The sequence below is a fragment of the Bufo gargarizans genome, chromosome 8, assembly GCF_014858855.1.
Source record: "Bufo gargarizans isolate SCDJY-AF-19 chromosome 8, ASM1485885v1, whole genome shotgun sequence".
Lineage (NCBI taxonomy): Eukaryota > Metazoa > Chordata > Amphibia > Anura > Bufonidae > Bufo > Bufo gargarizans.
The window spans coordinates 20,416,686-20,442,365 of record NC_058087.1 but is presented as its reverse complement, the minus strand read 5'-3'; the positions used below and the strand labels follow the sequence as shown (position 1 = coordinate 20,442,365).

At 43.9% G+C, this 25,680-nt stretch overlaps 1 protein-coding gene across 11 annotated transcripts in view; it reads left to right on the top strand.

The window, feature by feature from the left end:
• Positions 1-25,680, top strand: part of TANC1 (tetratricopeptide repeat, ankyrin repeat and coiled-coil containing 1) — a 192,186-nt gene that overhangs the window by 145,828 nt on the left and 20,678 nt on the right. For all 11 annotated transcript variants that reach the window (XM_044302880.1, XM_044302885.1, XM_044302884.1 and 8 more), the window contains 4 exons: positions 3,222-3,458; positions 7,313-7,498; positions 11,797-11,875; positions 24,144-24,277. In XM_044302880.1, coding sequence (XP_044158815.1) covers positions 3,222-3,458; positions 7,313-7,498; positions 11,797-11,875; positions 24,144-24,277 — 636 coding nt within the window. The remainder of the gene's footprint in view (positions 1-3,221; positions 3,459-7,312; positions 7,499-11,796; positions 11,876-24,143; positions 24,278-25,680) is intronic.

Sequence of the window (25,680 nt, the reverse complement as noted above, 5' to 3'; positions counted from 1 at the left end):
GATTAGCTAAACCAAACAAGTAAGGCTTTCACACAGCAAAGGAGGTGTCTTCCACTCCGCTGGGTATATATGGAGTTTTGCTTTGTGTTCTTCACATATCCTTAATAGGGGATAGGTAGCAGGAATCCTATAGCTGTCATTACAGCACAGAAAAAAAGCCTCTCCGTTCTGGGAGACTCCAAGACTGAATGCAGAATCCTCTGCTTTGGTGAACCTTAGACTGTAGATTGCATTAATGGTGGTTATATAGATCTATTCCCACCCCTGTCCTTTCTAACCTAGTAGATGATGCAAATGGACAGGTCACTGCCTCCTGCAAGGTCAACACACTCCTCTACCGCTGCTGTCATCATCAGCATCCGACTGGAGAGCGATTACAAAGAGCATCACTTTATCTATCTCTCTGGAGGACCTGTCCTGTCCTCCAATACACAGACAACCCATTGATTTGAATGGACACTGAGTAATACTTAATTTCACCTGTGGTGGCGCTGCAGAGAAATTGTGCCAGGTTTCTCCGCACATTACACCTGATCGCTTTGTGATGAGCTGATTGTTGAGGGATTGTCCAGTGCAGAGAACGTCTTAAAGAAGAAATTTATTTTGTATGGAAAATGAAATAGTTTTTGAGAATATTCTAACTTCATACTTTTATCGGTAACATCTGCCAAGCTCTGCAGACGTGAAATGGAGAATGTGGTGGAAACGCCATCAAACTTTTCCATGGCCCGTCTTCTTCCATTGACGGCTATCTGCCAAACTGAATGTGCTAAATAGGAATAATTTAATCATATCAACAGAAAAATCCTTCAGACTCCCTGATGAATGTGCTCGGGAGAATTTGCTTGGCAGCCTTTAAATAAATTTGTGCACAACTAAAGCTGACCTTAAACATACGTTATAGGAATGCCAGCAGAACCTGTCAATTTCAGCATGTCCAGCTAAAACCATCTAATGTTCATGGAGGACTCCTGTTGGGTTTCTGCATACCAGATCCTTTGTCCAGACTTGGTGGCAGCGCCCTATTCCCCTAGTGAGAACACCTGCCGAACCGAGCATGCATGTGTACGGGGGATTGGAAAGGATAATAGCTGTCAGCTAAACGAGTGTTGGGTCGGCCGATTTGTGTATGGCCACCTTTACTGACCAGGGAAAGTGACCACATTGGATCTGCAGGTGCTTGTGGCAAAGGGGCTGGTAGCTCTCTGCCAGGGGCCTCCTTTTTTTCTAATGTATGGAATCGTTTTTAAAGGTTTAAAGCACTGGAGGTGCATATGTGCGATTTTACTAGTAGCCACAGTGGCTGGAAAATATATATATATATATATATATATATATATATATATATATATATATATATATATATATTTTATTTATTTTATTTATTTTTTGCCTGCCATCCTATTGAAAATCACCACTGTCAACATCTTTCAAAAGAAAAGGCAGAAAATAGTGAACTGTAGATTACACCCGCCTGTACGGATGCCTAAGGTGCTTTTACATGTCCCGAGGATTAGAGATGAGGAGCGTTGATGCTCGTTCCAGATAATTGCCCCATGTAAATGTGCTGCCATTCACCTGATGAACAAGCAGATGCCCCTAGATAAGGTAATCACATCCTTCAGGCTACCTGCACACAGTGCAGATTATGTGCAGTTTTTCTGCTTGGATTTTAGTGCAGAAAAAGCACAGCGTAATTCCTCATTCACACGTCAGTGTTTTGGTCGGCGATTTCCATCAGTGATTGAGAGTAGTGTTGAGCGAACTTCTGTTTTAAGTTCGGCGTCTAAAGTTCAGCTTCCGGTTAGCGGAGAATCCCGATATGGATTCCGAATACCGTTGTGGTCCGTGGTAGCGGAATCAATAATGGCCGATTATTGATTCCGCTACCACGGACCACAACGGAATTCGGAATCCATATCGGGATTCTCCGCTAACCGGAAGCCGAACTTTAGACGCCGAACTTAAAACAGAAGTTCGCTCAACACTAATTGTGAGCCAAATCCAGGTGCGGCTCTATACACAGAACAGGTGCAGATCTTTCTGTTCTACCTTAGGTCTGTGTAGACCCACAATCACTGATAGAAATCACTGACGTGTGAATGAGGCTTAACGCAGTACCAGCAAATTGAATGGGATTTGACAAATCTCATGTACACTTTGCTTTTTTTCCATGTGGAAATTGACCTGCTGTGCAGATTGACAGCATGGCCGTTGTTTGTGCAGATTTCACCCTTTGCAATGAAAAGGGTGAGATTGCGGCAAAACTGCATCAAAATCTGCAAGTAACACATGCACATTTAGGGGGTCATTTATTAAGACCGGCATTTTATACGCCTGTCTTAACAACCCCGTGCGCTGGCTGTGGATCTGCTTCCTTGCTGATGATAATGGCCCGTCCCCTTTCCCACCTACGCCATGCCCCCTTTTTTAGATCTGGCATGAGCGGGAAAAAGTCAGACTGTGGTGCAGTTAACCTTGGCGCAGCAATCTGCGCAAGAAATACAGCAAAAATAGGCAAATTTCTGTTAGTAACTGACCCCCTTAGTGCAGAAACCCAGAGAAATACACAGGAAAAACCATGCAGAATTTCAGTTTTGAAACCCGCACATGTGTGCAGGTAGCGTTATGCAGCACATAAAATCCTTGTTTGCCGGCAAGCAGTGCATTAATATGGGGCGGTTTGCTGCACGGGAACTCTGCTCTGCACAACGTCATGATGCGTTCCCAATGATTACCTGTCAATCAGCCTGTATTAAAGGACCTTTAACTCTGCTGAACTTCCTGTCTCTGAAAACTGTGCCCCTAGGTCGCATCAAACTGCACTATGGGATCCTGGACAGAATTTTGACAGAAGATCCATTAGCAGGCCATAGCAGTCCACTTGTTATATAGCCGCTGATGTGTTCTCCAGAAGCTCTGGCGTTACTCCTCAGCCGTCAGGGGAGGATTAGGTTACTCTGCAGAGTCTTGCAACATTCTACACATTTATTGGCTTTCTTTCATTATACTCAACTCATTTGTCAGTTATCCCTAATAGACTGAAATATATTCGCAATCCAAGGAAAGAAGTGAAATCCACGGTATCTGGTTGCACTGACTCTCCCGTATATATGTGTCTTTAGTGAGTTTAGCAGAATTTGGCCAGAGATAACTTGCAAGAGCTCCATACATCGTCTACGTATCCAGCTCGCTTAATGTCTGCCTTGATGTGTTTGCAGGTGAGCCGACTTTTGATCTTAGCCGGCGCCAATGTCAACTACAGAACCGAGGTTTTAAACAACGCCCCTATAGTGTGTGCCCAGGCTCACCTTGGCCACGAGGAGATGGTCAGCCTTTTGCTGGAATATGGAGCCTTTGTGGACGGGGCATCAGAAGGCGGGATGACGCCTTTGTGCTATGCAGCGGCTTCTGGACACTTCAGCATTGCTTCTCTTCTTTGCAAAAAAGGAGCCAAGGTAACGCTTACTGGTTTGTTTCTTTGCTATGTTTATAGTTTACGTTTTACATTGGATGCTTCCTTTCCTTTGACTTCTACCAGGGATGTCCTTCTTCTATCTGATCTACAGATTTAGGCCAGATGCACACGACCATATCTGTTTCGCATTGTGCAAACCACAGATCTGCAAAATACAGATGCTGACCGTGTGCATTTGTGTAGTGTTGTTCAACTAGAACTGGCTATTCTTGTCTGCAAAACAGACAATAAAAAAAATCATGTTCTGAATTTTGTGGAACGGCCTCATCCATGTAGAATGCAGGCGGATCACATTTGTGCACGGTCACTATTTTTTGCAGATCCGTAGAAATAAAGGGGGCCGTGTGCGATCCGCAAAAAATGCTGAACAAACGCATACCCATAATACAGTTGTGTACATGTAGTCTTAAGGGGGTTGTCTCATCTCAGATAATGGGGGCATATCGCTAGGATATGCCCCCATTGTCTGATAGGTAGATGTCCCAGCAGTGGACGGAGCCCCGAAAGTGGTGGAGGGCACACTATGCATGTGCAGCCGCCTTCCGTTCATTTTCTATGGGGCCGCCGAAAATAGCCGAGCGCTGGCTCGGCTATTTCCGTCATTCCCATAGAAGTGAATGGGAGAGGTGGCCAGTCATGCATGGTGCGCTCCCATTGACTTCTATGGGGCGAGCACTTGGCGGGGCTCTGTTCCCGATATAGGTGCAGGTCCCAGCGTTGGGACCCGCACCTGTAAGTCAATGGGGGCATATCCTAGCAATATTCAAGATCTGTTAGATAATAGTTCCATTTTTGTTTACCCTAGTAATTTGCCACTATGTATCAGTGCAAGTAAATCCTCATGGCATCCAGACTACACAGGGTTGGTTTGTAGTCTGTAACCATAAATAGTTACAAGAATAGGTGCACTACTGTGGTGGATGCAAACAGTAACATCTGACTAAAGCCTCACACTGATGTTAAATATGAGACTTTAGCCAGTATATCCTTTATATTAAGGACATACCTGAGCCCGTGCACCACGTCAAGGTTTCTCAAGTGGCACGGGACCTAACGCTAAACCTACCTGTACCGTATGGGTAGTACCAGGAGCCAGTGGGCAAATTACAGCAGAGTAAGGTCCGACTAACAGCAAACAGTTCCCAGTTCCCTCCAGTGTGACTAACCACACATACAATGGGAGGAGGCTTAGAGTCCCACCCATGGTTGGCTGATATGTTGCAGGCCTCACAGGTGAACCTAAATGCTGCCTATGGATGGTAATCAAGGTGCATTTAGATTGGAGTTTATACACCTCCACATATAGATATACGATTTAAATGACAAAAATTCGTGGTCTCAAAAGGCAGGAAATGCTCAACCCCAAATGCAGTTGTTCAGGGTTTAGTCAGGATGTTACGGTTTGCATCCACCACAGTAGTGCACCTATTCTTGTAACTATTTATTCTATATATCATTCCACATCCACACATTTTACCATCTGGTGTAGGATGTCTCTGTGGCACTTGTGGTCTGCTGCGGGCATCCTCCACCGTATGCATTTTTTGCTGGGGATCGCCCTTAGCAACAGACCACAAGCGGAGTATCTGCTCCCCAGAGCATAAATGCACAACCGCATTTGGGGTTGAGCATTTCCTGCCTTTTAGAGACCACGTATTTTTGTCATTTAAATTGTCTGTAACCATGGAGACACATTGGTGTTTATATGAGCTATTGGCCCCTAATGGCGGGATTTCATTAACCAAGCTGCTGCTTTTTTCATTATAAATGTATTGAAGTGATAATATCAATTGCCATTTTTATTGTCTTTATATCCGGTCTGATTATTTTGTGCAACCAGATTCACATATTTGAGAGGTGTTGATTATGTCCCTTTAAAGGGAACCTGTCACCGGTATTTTGTGTATAGAGCTGAGGACATGGGTTGCTAGATCGCTGCTAGCACATCCGCAATACCCAGTCCCCATAGCTCTGTGTGCTTTTATTGTGTAAAAAAACACGATATGATAGATATGCAAATTAACTTGAGATGAGTCCTGTATGTGAGAAGAGTCACGTACAGGTCTTATCTCAGGTTAATTTGCATATGTATCCAATCGTTTTTTTTGGTTTTTTTTTACACAATAAAAAGCACACCGAGCTATGGGGACTGGGTATTGCAGATGTGCTCAGTCATCTAGCAACCCATGTCCTCAGCTCTATACACAAAATCCTGGTGACAGGTTCCCTTTAATTATAATCTAAAATGTTCCCATAATAGAACAGTTATATAAAGGAGAACATCTGCAGATGCATTTAGCCAGTCAACCAATCGCCGGTGAACGTTTGCACTTATTCTGTGGTTTATGTAATACATGAAATGTGGAAAGTGACACCGACATGAATTCCAGCCAAGTGCTGTGACTGTAATACTGGTATTGCTGCGGTGCTGATTATATTCTGGGCTCCTCCGCACAAGGTAGTGATGTTTACAGCACCAGACATTTTGTAATTGAGGCATGCAGAGCCTACTTCCCATGTCTGCGGAGCCGGCTCTGTGCATGACCCATGAGGCATTGTGGTTGGCTGTGCTGTTGGGTTATAATGATCCCCTTCCTCCCTAATAATCAGCAGATGTGGCGGCTTCCTCCTTTAATGACATTCATTGAGTCCTGACTTCCTGTCCTGGTGTTGCTGGATCACATATGTTATTGCAGCTCTTGGTAATACTGACTCTCCCGCCAGCATTAACCTTCTGTCTTCCCGTCGGAGGTATGGTTTGGGAAGATTTCCTGACGCATACCTCTGATGGAAGGCGTACGTCGCCCATAGGGTCTTGTGTGTGTGTGGGATGCATTTGTTGAATGCACTGAGAGATTCCCTGGTGCATATGTCAGACGTTGCAGAATGGAGGCCCGTAAGGCCCATACTATTGGGTTTGCCCTATGTAAGGCCTGTTTCACACTTCCGTTGTTAATTCCGGTTTTGGGATCCGGCAGAGGATCTCAAAACCGGAATTAAACAGATCCGTTTTGATTTTACACATTGGGATGCATCCGTTCCGTAAGGAAGCGGTTGTGTCACTAAATACATGGAAAGTCAATGGGTGACGGATCAGTTTATTTAGGATCCTAAAAAATCGGGTCCGTCGCCGTAGACTTACATTGTTTTTAGTGATGGATCCAGTTTGTTCCATTTCTATGACCGGACACAAAACTGCAGCTTGCCAGTCACAAAAACGGAATGCTGATGGAACGTAGGGCATCCTAAACGGATTTCTTTCTATTCAGAATGCATGAGGACTAAATGGAACAGTTATTTTTTTTTCCGGTTTTGAGATCCTCTGCCAGATCTCAATACCGGAAAACAAGAACGCAAGTGTGAAGCAGGCCTAAATGTGCCGCCGATCACTTTACAAACTAGCAAAACACTCTGTGCTAATGAGCGGGTAGGTAATGCTTCATTTAGACTGCCCAACTGATGGGCAGATGATCGGGAACGAACGTTCCTACCTGATAATGCGCCTGTGTAAAGGTGCCGCAGATCACCCGATGAACAAGCAAAACGCTCGTTTATTAGGTGAAATGATCTTTGGTGCAGACGTTTAAGTCCCCATTTTTGGGCAGCAGGTCGTGCTGTGTGAACATGGATCTGCTGCCCAGAATAATGACTTGGCAGAAGCCATGGCTCGTCCCCGTACAGTGGTGGCAGGTTCCACCCTATGGGGCGTACAAGTGCTTCTTGGTAAATATCTAAACAGCCTCCATAGTGGGGGATGACTGAGTAGTCGTGGATTTGCTCAAGTTTTGTGGTTCGTAGTTTCAAGAAATCTTAGTTTTTTTTTGTTTCTTCCAGGTGGATCACATAGACAAGAAGGGGCAGAGCCCTCTGGTGCACAGCGCCCTGAGAGGCCATTGCGACATCCTCAAGTATTTACTGAATTGTGAGTGGACGTCCTCTAGCCAGCAGCCAAATTATGTGAGAAGAAGTCACGCCCTTCAACAGGCACTGACCGCAGCGGCCAGCATGGGACACACAGAGGTAACCGCCAGGCTGTCTCATGAGATCAGTATTGTCCAGGCAAGCGCAGGGACCCCAGCTTTGCTGCATTGTCTGATGAAAGGCTGCTGCTCTGTGCTTTCCCCATACTTTACACTGCATTTATGAACGTGTTTCGCATAGTCAAGCATACGATCGCCAGGAAATCCGTGCAAACGTTTTTGCTACATCCCCCTGTAGATGGGGATAAACTTGTTGAGGATGTTGCCATGCAAAATTGGCTTACCGTATTTTTCCCCTTTTCTTTGAGCACGGGTGTGGATGCAGAAGCGTAGCATATACCCAATGTTTTTGTGCTCTTTGGGAGTCCTACATAAAATCATCTGAGCAAATTAGTCAATAGATATAGCGTTACACAGACGACGCTCTGTATATGACTTTTTTTTTTTTTTTTTATTTCCAATGCCCTGGACGACCATTAACGGGAGGCTCATATTCCACACAGTAGGACGGTGATGGATGCTGGCGGCGCGCTCTCAAAATGGACTGTTGTATCGTTTGATATGCTGCCTCATGCACTTAAAACGAACACAATGGCCCCAAAGCTCCAATTTAATCACGGTTTTACCGGCTAAACAAGCTTAACGATTTTTATTAGAGCATGACGGTAAAAAAATGTCCCGTCCAGCACATGTTCTACACATTCTCCAGATCCTCAGGCTTGGATTAAACAATGGACACTCTGTTTCCTTTACTTGCACTTTATTTACAGGCAATTTGGGGTGTCGACGGATCCACTGTGTGTCACTGCTTTGATGAGACTTATTCAGCTAAAGGGGTTGTCGTGGTTGATGTCAAGGATGACATCTAGTACATGACAATACCTTTCTAACAAAGCTGGGACTGGCTTTGTACCTCACATGGATCCAGAGATCTCCCCATTCATTGCTTCAATTTCTCTGCTAGATTTATTTCTAGTTGGCAGCTCAGAGGGCGTGTCCCTTCTCAAGGGGTGTGTCCTTCTGTTGCCATTCTCTCCCTGTTAATCATAGATGGGTCTAGTGGCAGTTGAAGGATGGAACTGAGCATGTGTGACCTTTTCAGTAGGTGGACAAGCACATTACTAGACTGAATAAACACCAAGTGGTGCCAATATAATGAAGTAAAGAGAATATCTCACACATGGAGTATTTTTTTTTTTTTTTTTTTTTACCAAATTACAAAAGTAACTTGATATTTTATGCTGAATTATATTAAAATAACATTTAATGGTGGCACAGCTTCTATGGGCACCGACTGACATCTGCAAACACAGTGCCAGCGTGTTGGGGACATTCCCCTTCAACAAGAGGAATGGCACCCAATTGTTTGTTTATACATTTCCAAGAGAAATAACAGAGGAACATCACAGACTTCAAAGAAAATATCCGCTAGAATTATTTCATGAGGAATATAAGACGTATTAGTTAAAGCCTTTCTTGGATGATGACGGGTCCTCTTTTTAAAGGGGTTTATGAGATTAGGAAGAAGGGATTCTACCTTTCCCAGAGACTGCGCCACTCTTGTCCGTAAGCTTTGTTTGGTTTTGCAGCTCAGCCCCATTCTAGTAAACGAGGATGGGCTGCAATACCAGACACTGCCTATGGACAAGATTGGTGCAGGGCTATGCAGCTGGGATCACGATGGCACTTCCCGCTGACAGAGGGAGGAGAGAGCTGTCTCATTCACTGTCCGGGCAGAGAATGTTTGCAGACATCATATGCTGTAACACCGTGGCTAAAAAGATTAGTTCCCATGTATTAGCCTTTTCTTTATTGTATGGTAGGATGACCGTTTCTGCATCTCCTGCCCCTTTTAATATAAAAATTGACAGAATTCTGAATTGAAAAGTTTTTCATAGTGTGGAAAGCAATTAAAATAAAAGTACTTTGCGGGGCAGTAGATGACCTGTAGCCGACAATCTACCCCAGAAAGCATAAGCTCCTGTGATTTCAGTAGGTCCAGACCCCAGCATGCTGGATGATCGTTACAGCTGCAGTTTTATTTTACATTGTACCTTCTGACCTTGATATGGCGCCAGTTAAATATAACAATGTAATGGCGGCGGCGGCTGTATATTATAGGCTTCAGAAAGACACGCCTGGATTCGGTTTTGAAGATCTTTTGGGATTGTGTGAGCCTCGACAGATTAAAGAGACCCTTTCATAGCTAATTACCAGTGCCAAGCTTAAGACTTATTGAGATGAGGAAGATAAAAAAAAAAAATGAACTTTCATTAGAACTAGAAGGAAATTAATGAAAATGTATCAGAATCATTGTAAGGAGGGTCTGGATTTTTCTATAGGCACAGTAAATTGATTCCTATAGCTGGTCCGGAGGAGAAGGTGATGTGAATGCACTGGTATAGTGAGGGAGATTAAGGGTGCATTCACATGACCGTATGTATTTTGCGGTCTGCAAACCACAGATGCGGTTCATGTGGCATTGCATTTTGATGCTGACCCATTGACTTCAATGGGTCCGCAGTTTGCAGCAAAGCATAGGACACCTTCTATTGCGGAACGGACGTATGGATACAGAGAGGAGACCGCATCCATGTGCTGTCCGCATCCGTGTGTCCATTCTGCAAAAGATAGAACATGTCCTATGCTTTGCTGCAAAATGCAGACCCAATGAAGTCAATGAGTTAGAATCAAAATACGGATGCCGCGCGGACCGGCCACATGAATGCACCCTACTAAATATACAGTCATATATTGCTTTAAGATCACCCAAACTGCATCTGTCTAAACCTGCACGAAAACCAGCTGTCCAGCAGCAATGTGGCCATGGAAGCAATTTACAAAACTATGCGACTGTGTTGTTTTTGTGCTAAGCACATCTAAATAGAGAACTTCTAAAACTATTCTAGTTACGGTCTAGTATTAATGGCTAAAAGATGTTGTGAGATCCTGGAATATTTTCCATATGAACGTAGAAGGGTCTCAGCTGTTCTAGTTGACCAATGCCTCAAAGAAATTGAGGCTGCTCTGCAATACCGCACGCAACCTGTAGACGGGTGTGGCACAGTTACTAAACCTGAGCTACCCCTTTGATTGGTGGCCTGTTGCTATACTTACATGCATTAAATGTCAGTGGCCGCTTTAAAGGCTATGAACAACTTCGGGCATTTTGTATATTTTTTTTTTAGATTGTTGCATTCTTCTTATTTTGAGCTAAAAATCATTTTTGCAATTAGTCTTTATTAAACATGTTCAGCAGTTTCTGAGATACAGGGGTTAAATAACTCTACGGATCATGTAGAGCTCTTATCTCTGATCTCCTAACCTCATAGACATTCATTATAGCTAAATAAACTTTGAGTAGAATGCAATAATAATTTTTAAAAAATATACCCCCCCAAAGATGTTCATAGCCTTTAAGCCACCAGGATTGTATCAATTTAAAGGGGTTGTCCAGCTTCGGGTTATGTAGAGCTCTTATCTCTGATCTTCTAACCTTCTAAACATTCATTATGGCTAAATACATTTTTGCCAAAAATGAGTAGAATGCCATAATAATTTAAAAAAATATGCCCCCAAAGGTGTTCATAGCCTTTAAGCATATAGGATTGTATCTATTTATTTAAAGGGGTTGTCCAGGCCTAAGAGCCATTGACCCCTATGGTCCATAAAATAAAATAAAAACACTTACCAGTCTTGCGCTACTGCTCAGTTCCTGGCTTTCTAGTTCCAGCAGGACCAGGAAGTGGCTTGGTCCTGTGACCACTGCAGCCAGTAACAGGTCTCAGCGGTCACATCTGCTTGAGCGATACAGCACTTCTTATGATGGACTAGTTTAGATAAATAAATAAAATATCTGATCACTGGGGCCTCCATGAATCACTAAACAGGGGTCCATAGCCCTGTGGGTAGGTATAAATGTGACAACCCCTTTAAAGCAAAGATTCACCTTGCTGTAAATATGAGGGAACTTGCATTTACTGCAGTGTCATTGATGTATGCTTTATAATTTAGAGCAGTTCGGCTTTGTAGCTGGAGCTCGTGCAGGGAAAACAGCCCCTCTTCTTGCACTGTAGTTGGTGCCGAAAAGAGCAATCACAAAGATTTTGTTTGCCCTGTACCCTCGCTGAATTGCTCTCGCTTAAAGGGGCATTCAGACAAATAATTATATATTAGGGAATTGCTACAAATGCATTTCCCTGATATGTAAGTGGATTCCCTTTTAAATTAACTTTTCCTTTATTTCTATAGCCACATAGCTTTATGGTAAAATGCTAAGCAGCGGGTCACCTGGATTAAGCTCTCCTTGTACAAACACTTTCTCGTTTTATGCTCTAGGTGGTGAATTGCCTTTTGAACCACGATGAAGATTACCCGATAGACATCAATGAGAACGATACGCTGTGGGGAGAGACAGGTAATAGCATTATATTGCTCAGGTTACATACTCAAGCGTGTTGCTGTGTTACTGTTTAACAACTGGAATGAATGTGAATTTTTCTATGTTTTTTGGAAACCATGTTAATAAGAATGGTGGCCTGGTGACCACTCGGGTTTAAGCATTAAGATTGTGTTGGTCCCATGTTCATATGTGCCCGCATTGCTGTGAAAAATGATGTTTTTATTCTATGCAAATGAGCCTGTAGGAGCAACGTTACACCTAGAGGCTCTGCTCTCTGCATCTGCCGTGCCCTCTGAACTTTGATTGACAGCCAGGTAGGCCTGATGAAGTTTATACTACCTGGCCCTGTCAATCAAAGTGGAGAGGGTTCAGCAGTTGCAGATAGAGCAGAGCCTCTAGGTGTAACGGTAACACCTCCATTGCTCCTAGAGGCTAATTTTTTATATATTAAAACATCATATTTCTCAGCAATGTGGACACACATGAACATGGGACCAACACAGACGCCTTCAGCTGCCAAGCGCACATGTAACAGGTCAGCCAGTGTCATAGGTACAAAATCTGCTGACAGATGCCCATTAAAGATTGGTATTCATGGGGCCAGACCAGTGTTCTTCCTCTAGATCCTTTTCTGTAATTTTAACCTCCTTTGGTCTATTAGATGATGGGAAAGGTAAAGCAGAAGGTGAGGAGTGTGTTGATCCTGTGGGAGGCAGTGACCTGTTTGCTCTAGTAATTTATTCAAATGAACAGAAACTGGTGTTGCTTTATTGTTTTTTTTGGGGGGGGGGGGGGGCAACTCATCTCTTCTCCAGCAGAATGATCTGGCATGTTGGATTTCAGCAGGCTCGGTGCTTTGTTCCTTGTGGCAGCAGCTTGTATCCATTTCCCTGCCAATAAAGTGTCGTCTAAAGAGTCAGCTATCCAATGTGGATTATGTTTACATTTTTCCCTTGCTTAGACATCACTAGTTTCAAAATTCTGCTGTTTGCCCTTGGAAACCGAAAGCAGTTTATGTGCACTTCATTGTCAGACGTGACCCCACAGCTGAGCTCCCACAATGCACTGCTCTCAATATAGCCATCCACAGAGGAGAAAATACAGAACCGAAATAAAGCAAAGTACCGTATTTAGCTATGTATGGATAGATATAAACCGCAAATGTTACAAATGTCTGTAGTCGAGTTTTCCTTTAAATTCAGGAAATAGGGGACAAAAAAATGTCTGCATTACCCTTTGATGTCACTAAATGATTAGGTAATATGATGGTACCGGTCCTGTCTGCAGAATGGCTTCCTATGCCTATGTGCACGCGGAGCAGGGGCGCTTTAAGCCACCCTTTTGTTCTCTACGTCCACACATGTTTCTCCCATCAGACAGGCTGAAACAAAGGAAATGTTCTGTGATCCAGGCCATCCTTTAACTTTGTCTCTTAATATACGGTGCTGGCAAGACATTGCTTTTCCCATGCCACACCTCAATCAGGAGCGCTGAATGAATGGCGATAACCTCAGCTGATACCTCTGTTGAAACATGACAGGACGGAGCGATTAAACTGCTGTCTACACCCTGTAATGTGCATTTATTGTGCCGCTCTGCCTTTATACTATTATGAGAGGGATACAACGAGGTGACGCCACTTAATATAATAATGCTGGGAGAAGATCATACTATTCATCTCACCCTCATAGTATACATATAAAAGGAGGGCAGTGCAGATAGCGGTCGAGCCTATTGCGTGTTACGCCAGTGCACCCATTTATCTGCTTCATCAATGGGACTTCTCCTAACATAGCGAGAAGAGATTTAGTGTGCAATGTATATAGCTGTCCTGAACCTGTTAATCACCAGGAGGGGGGTGTCCATGGACAGGTTAGTGCGCAACTGCAGTGTTGGAGGGTGTGCAGTATAGGGGCCCATTCACACGGCAGTATGAACGGGTCCGCACCCATTCCGTAATTTTTATAAGTAACACAGTGTGAGAGAGGTCGTCGTATCTGACAGCCTATCTGATTACTCAGTGGTCTCAACAATTTATGTACGGTACTTTTATGAGAACGAATAATACGTAACTTTTATTATTCCCGTTAAAATAAATGAGACAAAGTTAGTAAAATTTCTTCTGAACGCACTGCTGTGCGTATTGCTTATGGAAGTAGATGGGAATTTAAATGGTCTATTGCCCCACTAGGATGTTGATGGTTTCCAGTGGGGGTAGCTTCTCCAGGTAAGTATTGCGTAGAGTGCTCCCTACTTACTTCTCAGCTAAGCCTAATTGTTTCTGACCCTAACTGACTGTAGTCGGAGCACTCGCCCTGAAAAGAGCGACCCCCAGCCGCAGGAACCTCGGGCCTGACCGAGTCGTCCCTCTCCTTCAGCTGCCTACAAGCATCATCCCATGGATTATTTTAACGGGAATAATAAAAGTTGCGTATTATTAGTTCTCATAAAGGTATACTCAGTTCATTATATTAAAAAAATAATTCTGTAATTTTCAATTCAACGAGGCCGCAAAAGATGCAGACAGCACACAGTGTGCTGTCCGCATCCGTAGTTCCGTTCCGCTGCCATCAAAAAAAGATGCAATTGCAGACAAGAATAGGACAAGTATAGGCCTTTTTCTATGATATTAACGACCATGAGCGGTCCACAAATTGCGTAACGCACACCGGCCGGCTTCTGTGTTTTGCAGATCCGCTAAACACTGCGGTCGTCTGAATGAGCCCTAACGATCAATTGACAGATTACAGTGCCACTGCAGCATTGGCAGGTGTGCAGTATAACTCTCCATGGACAGGTCAGAGCGCCACTGCAGCGTTGGCAGGTGTGCAGTATAAATCGCCATGGACAGATTACAGTGCCACTGCAGCGTTGGCGGGTGTGCAGTATAAATCTCCATGGACAGGTCAGAGCGCCACTGCAGCGTTGGCAGGTGTGCAGTATAAATCTCCATGGACAGGTCAGAGCGCCACTGCAGCGTTGGCAGGTGTGCAGGATAAATCTCCATGGACAGGTCAGAGCGCCACTGCAGCGTTGGTGGGTGTGCAGGATAAATCTCCATGGACAGGTCAGAGCGCCACTGCAGCGTTGGTGGGTGTGCAGTATAAATCTCCATGGACAGGTCAGAGCGCCACTGCAGCGTTGGCAGGTGTGCAGTATAAATCTCCATGGACAGGTCAGAGCGCCACTGCAGCGTTGGTGGGTGTGCAGGATAAATCTCCATGGACAGGTCAGAGCGCCACTGCAGCGTTGGTGGGTGTGCAGGATAAATCTCCATGGACAGGTCAGAGCGCCACTGCAGCGTTGGTGGGTGTGCAGTATAAATCTCCATGGACTCCATGGGTTATTTTTAAGAAATGTTAACAGCGTTTAACCTTTATTATATTGTGCAGTAATTGATTTTATGACGCACAAATGTTGTGCTTCTACAAAATCAGCCCTGTTTGCCTGCCGTAAACGTTTCACGTATGGCGCTGAGACAAGTTTGTCTGATGTCAAAGCCTTCCGTTGGTCATGTGACCATACAGTAACTCTACTGCCCTTTTCCTTTTTTTGGTACGTCGTATTAGTGCAAATGCAAAGGAAAAACTGAGCGGTTGTCTGTCAGGCCTCATGCACGCGGCCGTGTCCGTATTTCAGTGTGCCTTCCGAATTTTTACTCGCTCCTATCAATAGAAAGGACCACCCTCTTCCACAGTACAGACCAGTGTAGGACATTTATAAATTAGTCAGACATATCCACAAAAAATCCGGATGTGTGCATGGGCCCATAGAAATCTGGATGAAAAATACGGTCGCGTGCACAGTCTAATTCACACCACTGGGTTTTTTAGGGCTTATTTCTTTAACTCCCCACCTGCTTACATGATCTAAGATCCAGATCTTTTATTGTAGACTTTTCCTTCCTGTTTCTTTCTTCCTCTGTCGTCCTTTCTCTTGACGTATATTTCCTCTGCAGCTGAAAAAACTTTACAGGTAATGACATTGTTGTGGGTATTGCCGGCCTAATATCGTGAAAATACAGAGAAAAGCTTGGTGACAACCCTATTTAGGACCTATAACAGTAGTTGTCTTGGTTGTCACTCAGCTTTCCCAGGACTGAATCTAACAAAGAATAAAATGTTGGGACAGATTTAGGGGAAAAAATCAAAACCGCCTTTGTGACCCATAGCAACCAATCAGATTCCACCTTTCATTTGTCAGATCTCCTTTGGAAAATGAAAGGTGGAATCTGATTGGTTGCTATGGGAAACTAAGCCAGTTTTCCTTTATACCAGTTTTGATAAATCTCCCCCAATATTTATTTTTATTAGATTCATAAATTTCCTAAGTTCACTAAAGAAGACGCCTAGAAATGTGTTTTTTGTTTTTAAAGAAGCGATTTATTAAACTTTTATATCAATGACATAAACCAGAGCAACATCCGTTTATATGTGTGTGTTTAGTGCTTCACTTTTATATACTGGAGGCAGCCATTTTGTGGGGCCAGTGTCGTCATTAATTCCTAGTGAACAAAAAATTATAAGGGCATACTTGCCAACTAGGACGTTGAAAAATTCAGGACAACTAGCCCCTGCCCTGACAAGGCCTCACACAGTCCAGCGCTACCCCTTTATGGAGGGGTTTATATAGGCTCCACCTATTTCTGCTCCAAATTTGCAGCTAGCATCTATGAAAAATTAGGGGCAGTCCCTGCAAATTAGGGGACTGTTGGCAACTATATGTACGAGCACAGTAAGATTTCTTCTGTCTGGTTCTCTGGGACTAGATTGTCATATTACTGGATTTTAGGACAGCCATAAAAATTTGAGACTCCTGTGTCGATGCCAGTAAACAAGTTCCAGACGATCAGACTTTTCTGATTAAAACTTGATTATGCTCCACAGTTTACGCGCTGTCTCCATTTTATGGCAGCATTCAGTGACGCACAGAGTTTTTAGGGGCCGACGTATTAACTTGTTACCATTAAATTATTATGAATGACCATAACCCCGATGACTGAAAACATATGTGTGTGAAACACGTGCTGGAACGTCCGACCGCTGGGGATGGGGTTTGGTGCATGTCTCTGTTTTAGGAGAAAACCCTTTCTATGAGAGCTGACAACCTTGCCTTACAACAAAACAAATGACTTCCAAATCCATCTGACCTTTATTTGTGCAGCCATGGACTTGTACGGCCTTTGATCATGTGTCTTCGGTTTGGTAGATTGGTTGCACATGTTCAATGTTTGACAAATCGGATGTTACAGTCGGATTTTTTATATTTTTTTTTTTTTTGTATTTTAGTTTATTTTGCTTCATCAGTCTGTAAACCGAGAGAGAATTTATTGGATTATCTAATGGGAAGTAAGGCCGCGCATGTAACGTCTCCGGTTTCTAACGCTTTAATAAGAGTTTTTGCTCTTCAGCTTGTTATTGTGTGAAATAAATGAAACCCTATGAAGCAGACATTGACACTAGATCTGTTGAAGCTAATGGCCCTGACTGAAGACTCAAAATACCTCTTGATGTTGCTGCTTTGGCTTCCTTCACACATGGAAAACATTTTTTTTTTTAAACACGGTAAAAATGCCAAAAACAAACAAACCCTAGGGGATCACTTACTAACCAGAAATACGTCTATATTAGGTGTATTTCTGGTGCTGATTCTTGCGCAATCTTCAACTTTTCACGCCAGGTCTAAAAAAAAAAAAAAAGGGAGCTGGCATAGATTTAGAAGCGGCGGTGGATCCAGTAAGTTATGTAGAGGCCGCGGTTCTACATAAACTCCAGCGGACCACTGCCAGCGTAAGATCTACAACGCCTTAATTAAGTTCGTTTTTTCTTTTACAGCCTTTTTTTACCATTTCTTTTTTGTTTACATTTAAAGGGGTTGTCTGCTTTTTTTTTTATATTGATGACACCCTGACAGCTGTTTGTAGAGGAGGCGCCACTCGTACGAGCACTGCCCTCTCTTCTCTGTTTACCTGCTCCCTGTTGTCGACACAGCATTGAGCAGTTGTAATTACAGTGCAGCCGCCCCCATTCACTTCTATGGGACAGCTATGTAGTATTCACTTGAACAGGCAGGAGTTGGAATTACACTGTTCACCGCTGCAGTTGTGATGGCGAGCAGGTAAACCATGAAGAGAAGGCAGCTCTAATACGATTGCTGCCTTCACTTCAAAGAGCTGATCGCCATGAGTGCCCAGAGTTGTCTCACTGCCAATCTGATATTCATAACCTATGTAGAGGATAGGTCATGAATATAAAAAAAAAAGTGGACAACCCCTTTAAAGGGCATCTGTCAGCAGATTTGTACCTATGACACCGGCTGACCTGTTACATGTGCGCTTGGCAGCTGAAGGCATCTGTGTTGGTCCCATGTTCATATGTGCCTGTATTGCTGAGAAAAATTATGTTTTAATATATGCAAATGAGCCTCCAGGAGCAACGGGGGCGTTGCCGTTACACCTAGAGGTGCAACTGCCATGACTTCTGCACTTTGTGTAAAAGGGTCAGGCAGTGAAAACATCATCACAACTGGCCCTGTCAGAGTGCAGAGGGTGCGGCAGTGGCAGAGAGAGCAGAGCCTCTAGGTGTAATGGTAACGCCCCCGTTGCTACTAGAGGCTCATTTGCATATATTAAAACCTCATTTTTGTCAGCACATATGAACATGGGAAATGCGGATCGGATGCGGACCCATTTATTTCAAGGGGGCTACAAAAGATGCTGTCTTCATCTGTAAGTCCATTCTGCAGCTCCGCAAAAAATAGATCAAGAATAGGTATTTCTTGGGTGGGACGCGCTGATCCGCAAAATGCAGAACACACACGGCCGGTGTCGCTCTTTGTGGATCCACAACTTGCATACCGCAAAACAGATACAGTCGTGTGAACGCACCCTAGGACAGTATTTTTATACTTCATGTCACCTTACACTGTCCCCTTGTTTCTAGTCTATTCCTTTGTCTATCCTCCCAGGACTTGGCGATTCCTTTAATGCATTTAATCCCTTAATGTACATATTAATCCGGAGAACTAAACAGGCTTTAGACGTGTATTTATTCATGTTTAGTTTACACTTTGACAAATGTTTTATCTGGACTCGGAGGGGGGAGAAAAACCGTATGTGTTGGCAAACACTGTGAGAGTCTTTATATTATTGTAATGAGAGGACGGATTGGATGGCGCTAATCGCCAGTGTTTACATTAGACGCCTTCCAGGGCCGCTAGCACCTCGCTCTTGATCCTTCTTAGGCTTCGGGCCTACTCAGGATACCAGTCTCGGGCTTCTTATTACCCTCCCTTAATCCCGCTGTCAAATTCTTTGCCTTTCTTTCTGGCAGACAAACACATCCTCCGTTTTTTTTTTTTTTTCTGTCAGGTTTGTTGGAGTGAGATCAAAGATCTGTCAGATTAATGGCCTCCCCTTGAAGGCCTGTTTGTAGTCACTGGACAGATACTAGATTTTTTTTGTGTGTGTTCAGATGATTTTTCTGAAAATATCTATTATTTTTAATTTTTTTTGAGGCTTTTAAAATAATGGCATAACCCCATATTGCTAAAAAAAAATAGGTTTTTCCTGGCAGAAGAAGGGTTAGTGGAAATACGCCTGCCAAGAGAGTATCAGATAAGGGTTAGTCCTTAGCACTAAAATAGCCGGAATTCCTGAGCATAACTTTGCCATGATACTGTTTATTTAAGAACACTGTGGGTAAGCCAGTTTCCGAATATGGTAACTTAGATTCAGGGTGGAACTCGCAAGCGGCCGCCATCATCCACGGTAAACAACAGGCCATAATTATCGGGAACATTCCTCTGCTTTATTGCTGCCCCCACACACCTCCCTCCTTGTCCTGCCGCTTCCTGCAATCTCTACAGCTTGCATTCTGTTTGATTGACTCTCTGTTGCTAGCAAACCTCCCATGCACATGTCCTTGGGATGTAGAATAACTTTTTATACTCATCAGAATGAATTGGATAATTGCTTAAATGGCAGTTCCATAATTCAATACTGTCTTGCACTTGGGCCCCCTGCGCACGAATGTGTGCTTCCCGTTGCTGTATTGCGGACCGCATTTACGGATCCGCAATACACAGGTGCCGTTCCGTGGGCATTCCACATCACGGATGCGGACCCATTCACTTGAATGGGTCCGCAAATCTGGAGATGCAGAACGGAGCCCTACGGAAGCACTACGGAGTGCTTTCGTGGGGTTTCGTCCCGTACTTCCATTCCGCAAAAAGATAGAACATGTCCTATCTTTTTGCGAAGCGGCTGGATCGCGGACCCATTTAAGTGAATGGGTCCGCTATCCACTGCGGCTGCCCCACAGACTGTGTTCATGCATTGCGGGCCACAGCACGACCACGGGGTGCACACGTTCGTGTGCAGGGGGCCTTATGGAGAGGAAGCCTTCCTTGGAAGCTCAGTCCCGATAATTGCCCAGTTGCCATTGATCACCCGTTGAATGCAAAAAAATTATCATTTCTGGGCAGCAGATTGTCTTGTGTAAATACTGATCTGCTACCCAGAAACAATGAATCTGCATGGGGACGAGCGGTCGCAACGGATTGTAAATGCATCTCTCGTCTCCTCTCACGCAATTGTCTGCATATTCTGCCCATGTAAAGGGGGCCTTAAAGGGGAACTACATCTCTGGTGAAACCATGATTGTGCAGCATTGCTTCTCAGATCGCTCTGCACTGTCGGGTTCCATCTGCTCCGCTCGGCATTTCCCTTATGCATCCATATTCTGCAGGCTGGAGAAGCCAAGTAGAGCCAATGAAACTCAAAGGTGCAGAGCTCCTGAACGGGGTTAAACCAAAGCTTGAAGTCCCCTTTAGCCAGGGCCAGATAAATTCCGCCCACTAAAGCTCAGTGGTTAGCACTGGTTTCTTGCAGAGCTGAGGTTCCAAGTTTGAATCGAACCAAGGACAACATCTGCACACTTGTATGTTCTCCCCGTGTTTGCGTGCGTTTCCTCCGGGTTCTCCGGTTTCCTCCCACACTTCAGAGACATAGTGATAGGGAACTTAGATTGTGAGCCCCACTGGGGACAGCAAGTGATGATGATGTGTGTAAAGTGCTGCAGAATATGTCAGCGCTATATAAGTGAGTAAATAAGTGAGGTAAAAGTCCTATAGTCACGCTGTTCCACTTATTATGTTGTGTGTGTATATAGTAGTAATGCGGCCCTGATGCAACATCCTCCTAGTGACTCCCAGCCATTTATGGTGTCAGCGTTCTTCTGTATGGCCTGGTGCCAGGGTACCGGGGGTCTAGGTATGACTGCAACCTCTGCATAAATGCAGTCTAATAAATGAAAAGCGTATGCCGGATGTAACCGGGGAGATTATGTATGTTGGTGAAGTATGCTTTCAAGTTTGATCCTGTATAGGAAAGAAGAACCTTCTAGAATGGGGAAGGAGACATGTTGCTGTGTAAAGGTCTTTACATTTGTGTGATTGGTTTTGAGGACTAGTCTATCTACCTACCTATCTATCTACAGGTGAAACTCCAAAAATTTGAATATCGTGCAAAGTTCATTTATTTCAGTAATGCAACTTAAAAGGTGAAACTAACATATGAGACTCATTACATGCAAAGCTGAGATATTTCAAGCCTTTAGTTGTTATAATTTGGATGATTAGAGCTTACAACAGTCTCAATCTCAGGTCCCCTTTGCTCAGGGGTATGGATTAATTAGCTGACTAGAGTGTGACACTTTGAGCCTAGAATATTGCACCATTTCACAATATTCTAATTTTAGGTTGCATTAATGCAATTCCTTTTAAAGGGTTTCTGTCACCAGAAAAATCATTATGTATCTGGCTCATATTAGCGATCTGCTAATGTCAGCAGAACATAACTGCTATGATTTTTAACTCCCTGCCTGCCGCCGTTTCCTCAAAATAAAGACTTTTATAATATGCTAATGAGCCTCTAGGTGCTACTGGGGCGTTGCTGCAGCACCTAGAGGCTCCGTTTTCTCACCCTTTGGCACGCCCATGGTGGCCAAGCCCTTTAAGTCCGTGGAAGGTGAAGATGACAGACTGGCAGACACTGCTTGTGCCACCGATCTATGGTTAAAAAAAATAGTGGGTGCCAGGTCATATCCAGCCTGCCCCATTTGATTTCCACCAGACAGGAGACATGGTTAGAGTGTGTACCAGCACAATAAGCCTAAGGCCTTATTCAGACGTCTGCAGTTTGGGTCTGGATCCGTTCCGCAGTTATGCGGAACGGGTGCGGACCCATTCATTTTCAATGGGGACTGAAAAGATGCGGACAGCACACACACTTTCTATAGTCATATAGATGCAGTACCGTGACAACTAGCCGGGCAGCAGGATCATCTGGGGCTGTCTAGAAAATTAGTATCAGATGCACTAGTTGGACTTCTTCTCCTGAAGTTAGGACGTGAGTTTGTGTTCCAAGAAAGAGAGGCTCTGATTTCTAAAAAGCATCATTTATCAATGGACAGAACAGTTTCCCTGTGTCCCTCCATCTCATAGGTCATTCAGTGCTGGTTGGAAAATGAAAGACTGAGGTTTGCTAAACTGAAAATGAATAAATAATCTGCAGTCAGACACATTAACGATTGTCTTTGGCCAAGACTTTGTGCCATTTATCTGCTTGCACAATGACACCATAAAATTCTGCACTCGTACTTGGCACCACTAAACGCCTTTGTAACACGGCCAAATGTTAGCTAAATGGCTTCTTATTGCATTGTAATAATTTGTATCAGAAGGGCGCAAGTCAAATGTTTGGCCTCGGTGAAGGAGGTTATTGAAAAAAAAAAAAAAAAGTCTTTCAGCTGTAAATGCTTCCAAGATCTGTATTGAAAGGGAAATAAGATACCAACTTAGAGCACAGTATTCTGGGAAGGTTAAATCTGATGGTTTTTCTCCACCTTTTTGCACAAAAGTCAAAAAGAATGTATTGTACCCTAAATACACAAGCAGTAATGCCTTGCGAATTAACTCTTACTTCTCTGCTGCTATCATTATCTGCTGAGCTATTGGGTCTTCTGTGCACCTCCATTATTCCGATCAAAAGTAGTCCTGTTGCAAAGATAATCATATGATCACATGAATGGACAGGTCACTGCCTCCTACAAGATCAGCACACTCTGCTCCTGTAGCTCTCACCATACTCTGATTGGCTATATCATCTTCTGTGGACCGCCATTGCTCCTATCACATATAACCCTGTTGTCAATATGATCACATGAATGGACAGGTCACTGCCTCCTACAAAATCAGCACACTCTGCTCCTGTAGCTCTCACCATACTCTGATTGGCTATATCATCTTCTGTGGACCGCCATTGTCCCTGTCACATATAACCCTGTTGTCAATATGATCACATGAATGGACAGGTCACTGCCTCCTACAAAATCAGCACACTCCGCTCCTGTAGCTCTCACCATACTCTGATTGGCTATATCATCTTCTGTGGACCGCCATTGCTCCCATCACATATAACCCTGTTGTCAATATGATCACATGAATGGACAGGTCACTGCCTCCTACAAAATCGGCACACTCTGCTCCTGCAGCTCTCACCATACTCTGATTGGCTATAGGATCTTCTTTGGACCTCCATTGCTCCTGTCACATGTCCTGTTGTGAAAACAATCACATGAATGGACAGGTCACTGCCTCTTACAAAATCAGTACACTCCGCTCCTGCTGCTGTCTACTTTTTCATGATTTGTTTGGGTGCAGAGTGTCTACTTCCTTTCACTTTATGGTGCTGCTCCTGTCACTTGCCCTGTTCACACTAATATAGTCATGTAATAGTGGGCAGGTCACTGCCTCATACAAAATCAGCACACCCTTCTGCAGTTGTCACCAGTCTTGAATCCAATTGACTATACTGTGTTAGCTTGTGGCCATTTTAACTCCTTCCTGGAGAACCCCTTTAAGTCTGGTCACGTATACCTCTGTTTTGCGAGTAAATTAAAGACTTGTTTCATTTATCCCCACTGGTAATCTGTTTAATTAGAACAAATTATGCCTTTTATGTATCATCATGGCACTGCTGTATTAAATATTTCATGGAGCCAGACACGTTCTCAGTTCTAGAATTTACCGAGACTGGCTTCCCATGAGGACCATATATAAACTACACAAAGCAAAAGCCGTAAAATTGTAGCCTGAGGGCTCTGAGAATCACACAACGTCTAAAATATCCAGAGGAATATATATAGTGTGTAGATTTTCATATAGGCTTGTAATAGAAGATGTGGTTTTATGAGTGCTTATATATCCTCTTTGTGTGGTTCAGCTCTTACAGCAGCTGCAGGACGGGGGAAGCTGGAGGTCTGCGAGCTGCTTCTTGACCATGGAGCCATCTTGTCCCGTGTAAACAGACGTGGCATCTCTCCTCTGTTTTGTGCCGTACGTCAAGGACATTGGCAGGTAAAGTAATGAAAACTGCTTTGTATCTGCGTTTTCCTCTTCTGAACACCCTGGGTAGACGGAATATTATAGGGATCCGATCAGGGTTGACAACCTGTAGTGTATATAGAAGAGGGCGTCTTGTAGCATCATTGCTATGGGACGCCCTCTTTTATATGCTGTTCCAACCTCAGAGAAACGGCATAGTTTGCAAACAAAGATGATGGAACTGGTCCAAAGATCATGGACAAACACTAGGTCCCTCTGTTGTGGGGGCAAAACCTGACACCATAATGGGCCACCATGGGGCTGCGGGTTAAAAAATAATTAACTCGCCTCATCCACTTGTTCGTGCAGCCGGCATCGTCTTCTTTCTTTCTTCTTTCAGGACCTGCAAAAAGGACCTTTGATGACGTAATCGCGCTCACCACGTGGTGAGTGCGGTGACGTCAGCGCAGGTTCTGGTGAATGAAGATAGAAGGATCATGTTATAAGGGAAAATAATAAAATCTACAGAACACCTAACCCAAACCCGAACTTCAGTGGAGAAGTCCGGGTTCGGGTCTGGGTACCACATTCATTTTTTTTATCACGCGCGTGCCAAATGCATTGCACCCGCGCGATAAAAACTAAACGCCGCAATCAAAACTGACTGAAATTGCGTGCGCACTCGTGTGGGTTTCGCGCAATGCACACGCGACGCTTCCAGAGCAAATCCAGGAGGCCCGTGTGAAAGAGGCCTAAAAGTATAAATTCACCTGGCAAAACAATAGCCAATTTATGCTGCAAACCAGAGGAGCGGAGGATGGGGATGGTAGTGACTCTGGCTGTAATAAGTATTCCCGCTGGCAGTGTTCACACTTATGCTGCCTAGGGCCAGGGCAATGTTAGGAAGGTGTTGAGGTTCCTGCCTGATGGTACTAGGGGTGCCCTTAGTATTATGAATGTTGTACAAGTGCAATGTTCTGTGGCCGGCAAATGGTGCTGGAGTCAGTAACCAGGCCAGTTGTAGAAAATAAACACGTCTATCTTTACAAAAAATGCAGAATGGGAGTGGTAGTACATCCAACAGTATCAAAACACAGTTCCAAAGAATTGACAGTTCAAATCTTCCCAGATAGCAATGTATGGATGTAGGCCAGGCTGGGGATTGTAGTACTCCTTCCGTCTATTTTTAAGTCGCTGTATTGTGAAGTAAAGATGATTTTCTTTCAGTGGATCTGTCAGAAATGTTGATTCTCTGGAGTTCAGGCCTAGTCCTCCAAGGATTGAGCACATGTAACTTCTCTCACTCTCCTAGCTCTTAACTTCTTCCATGGGCAGAGGCAGGATTTTTAACCCCAACTGATCCATACAGAAATATACTGGTTTATTACTAGGCATTAACATATAAATAACATCTCCTAGCGAGAAAAGCTTGCAAG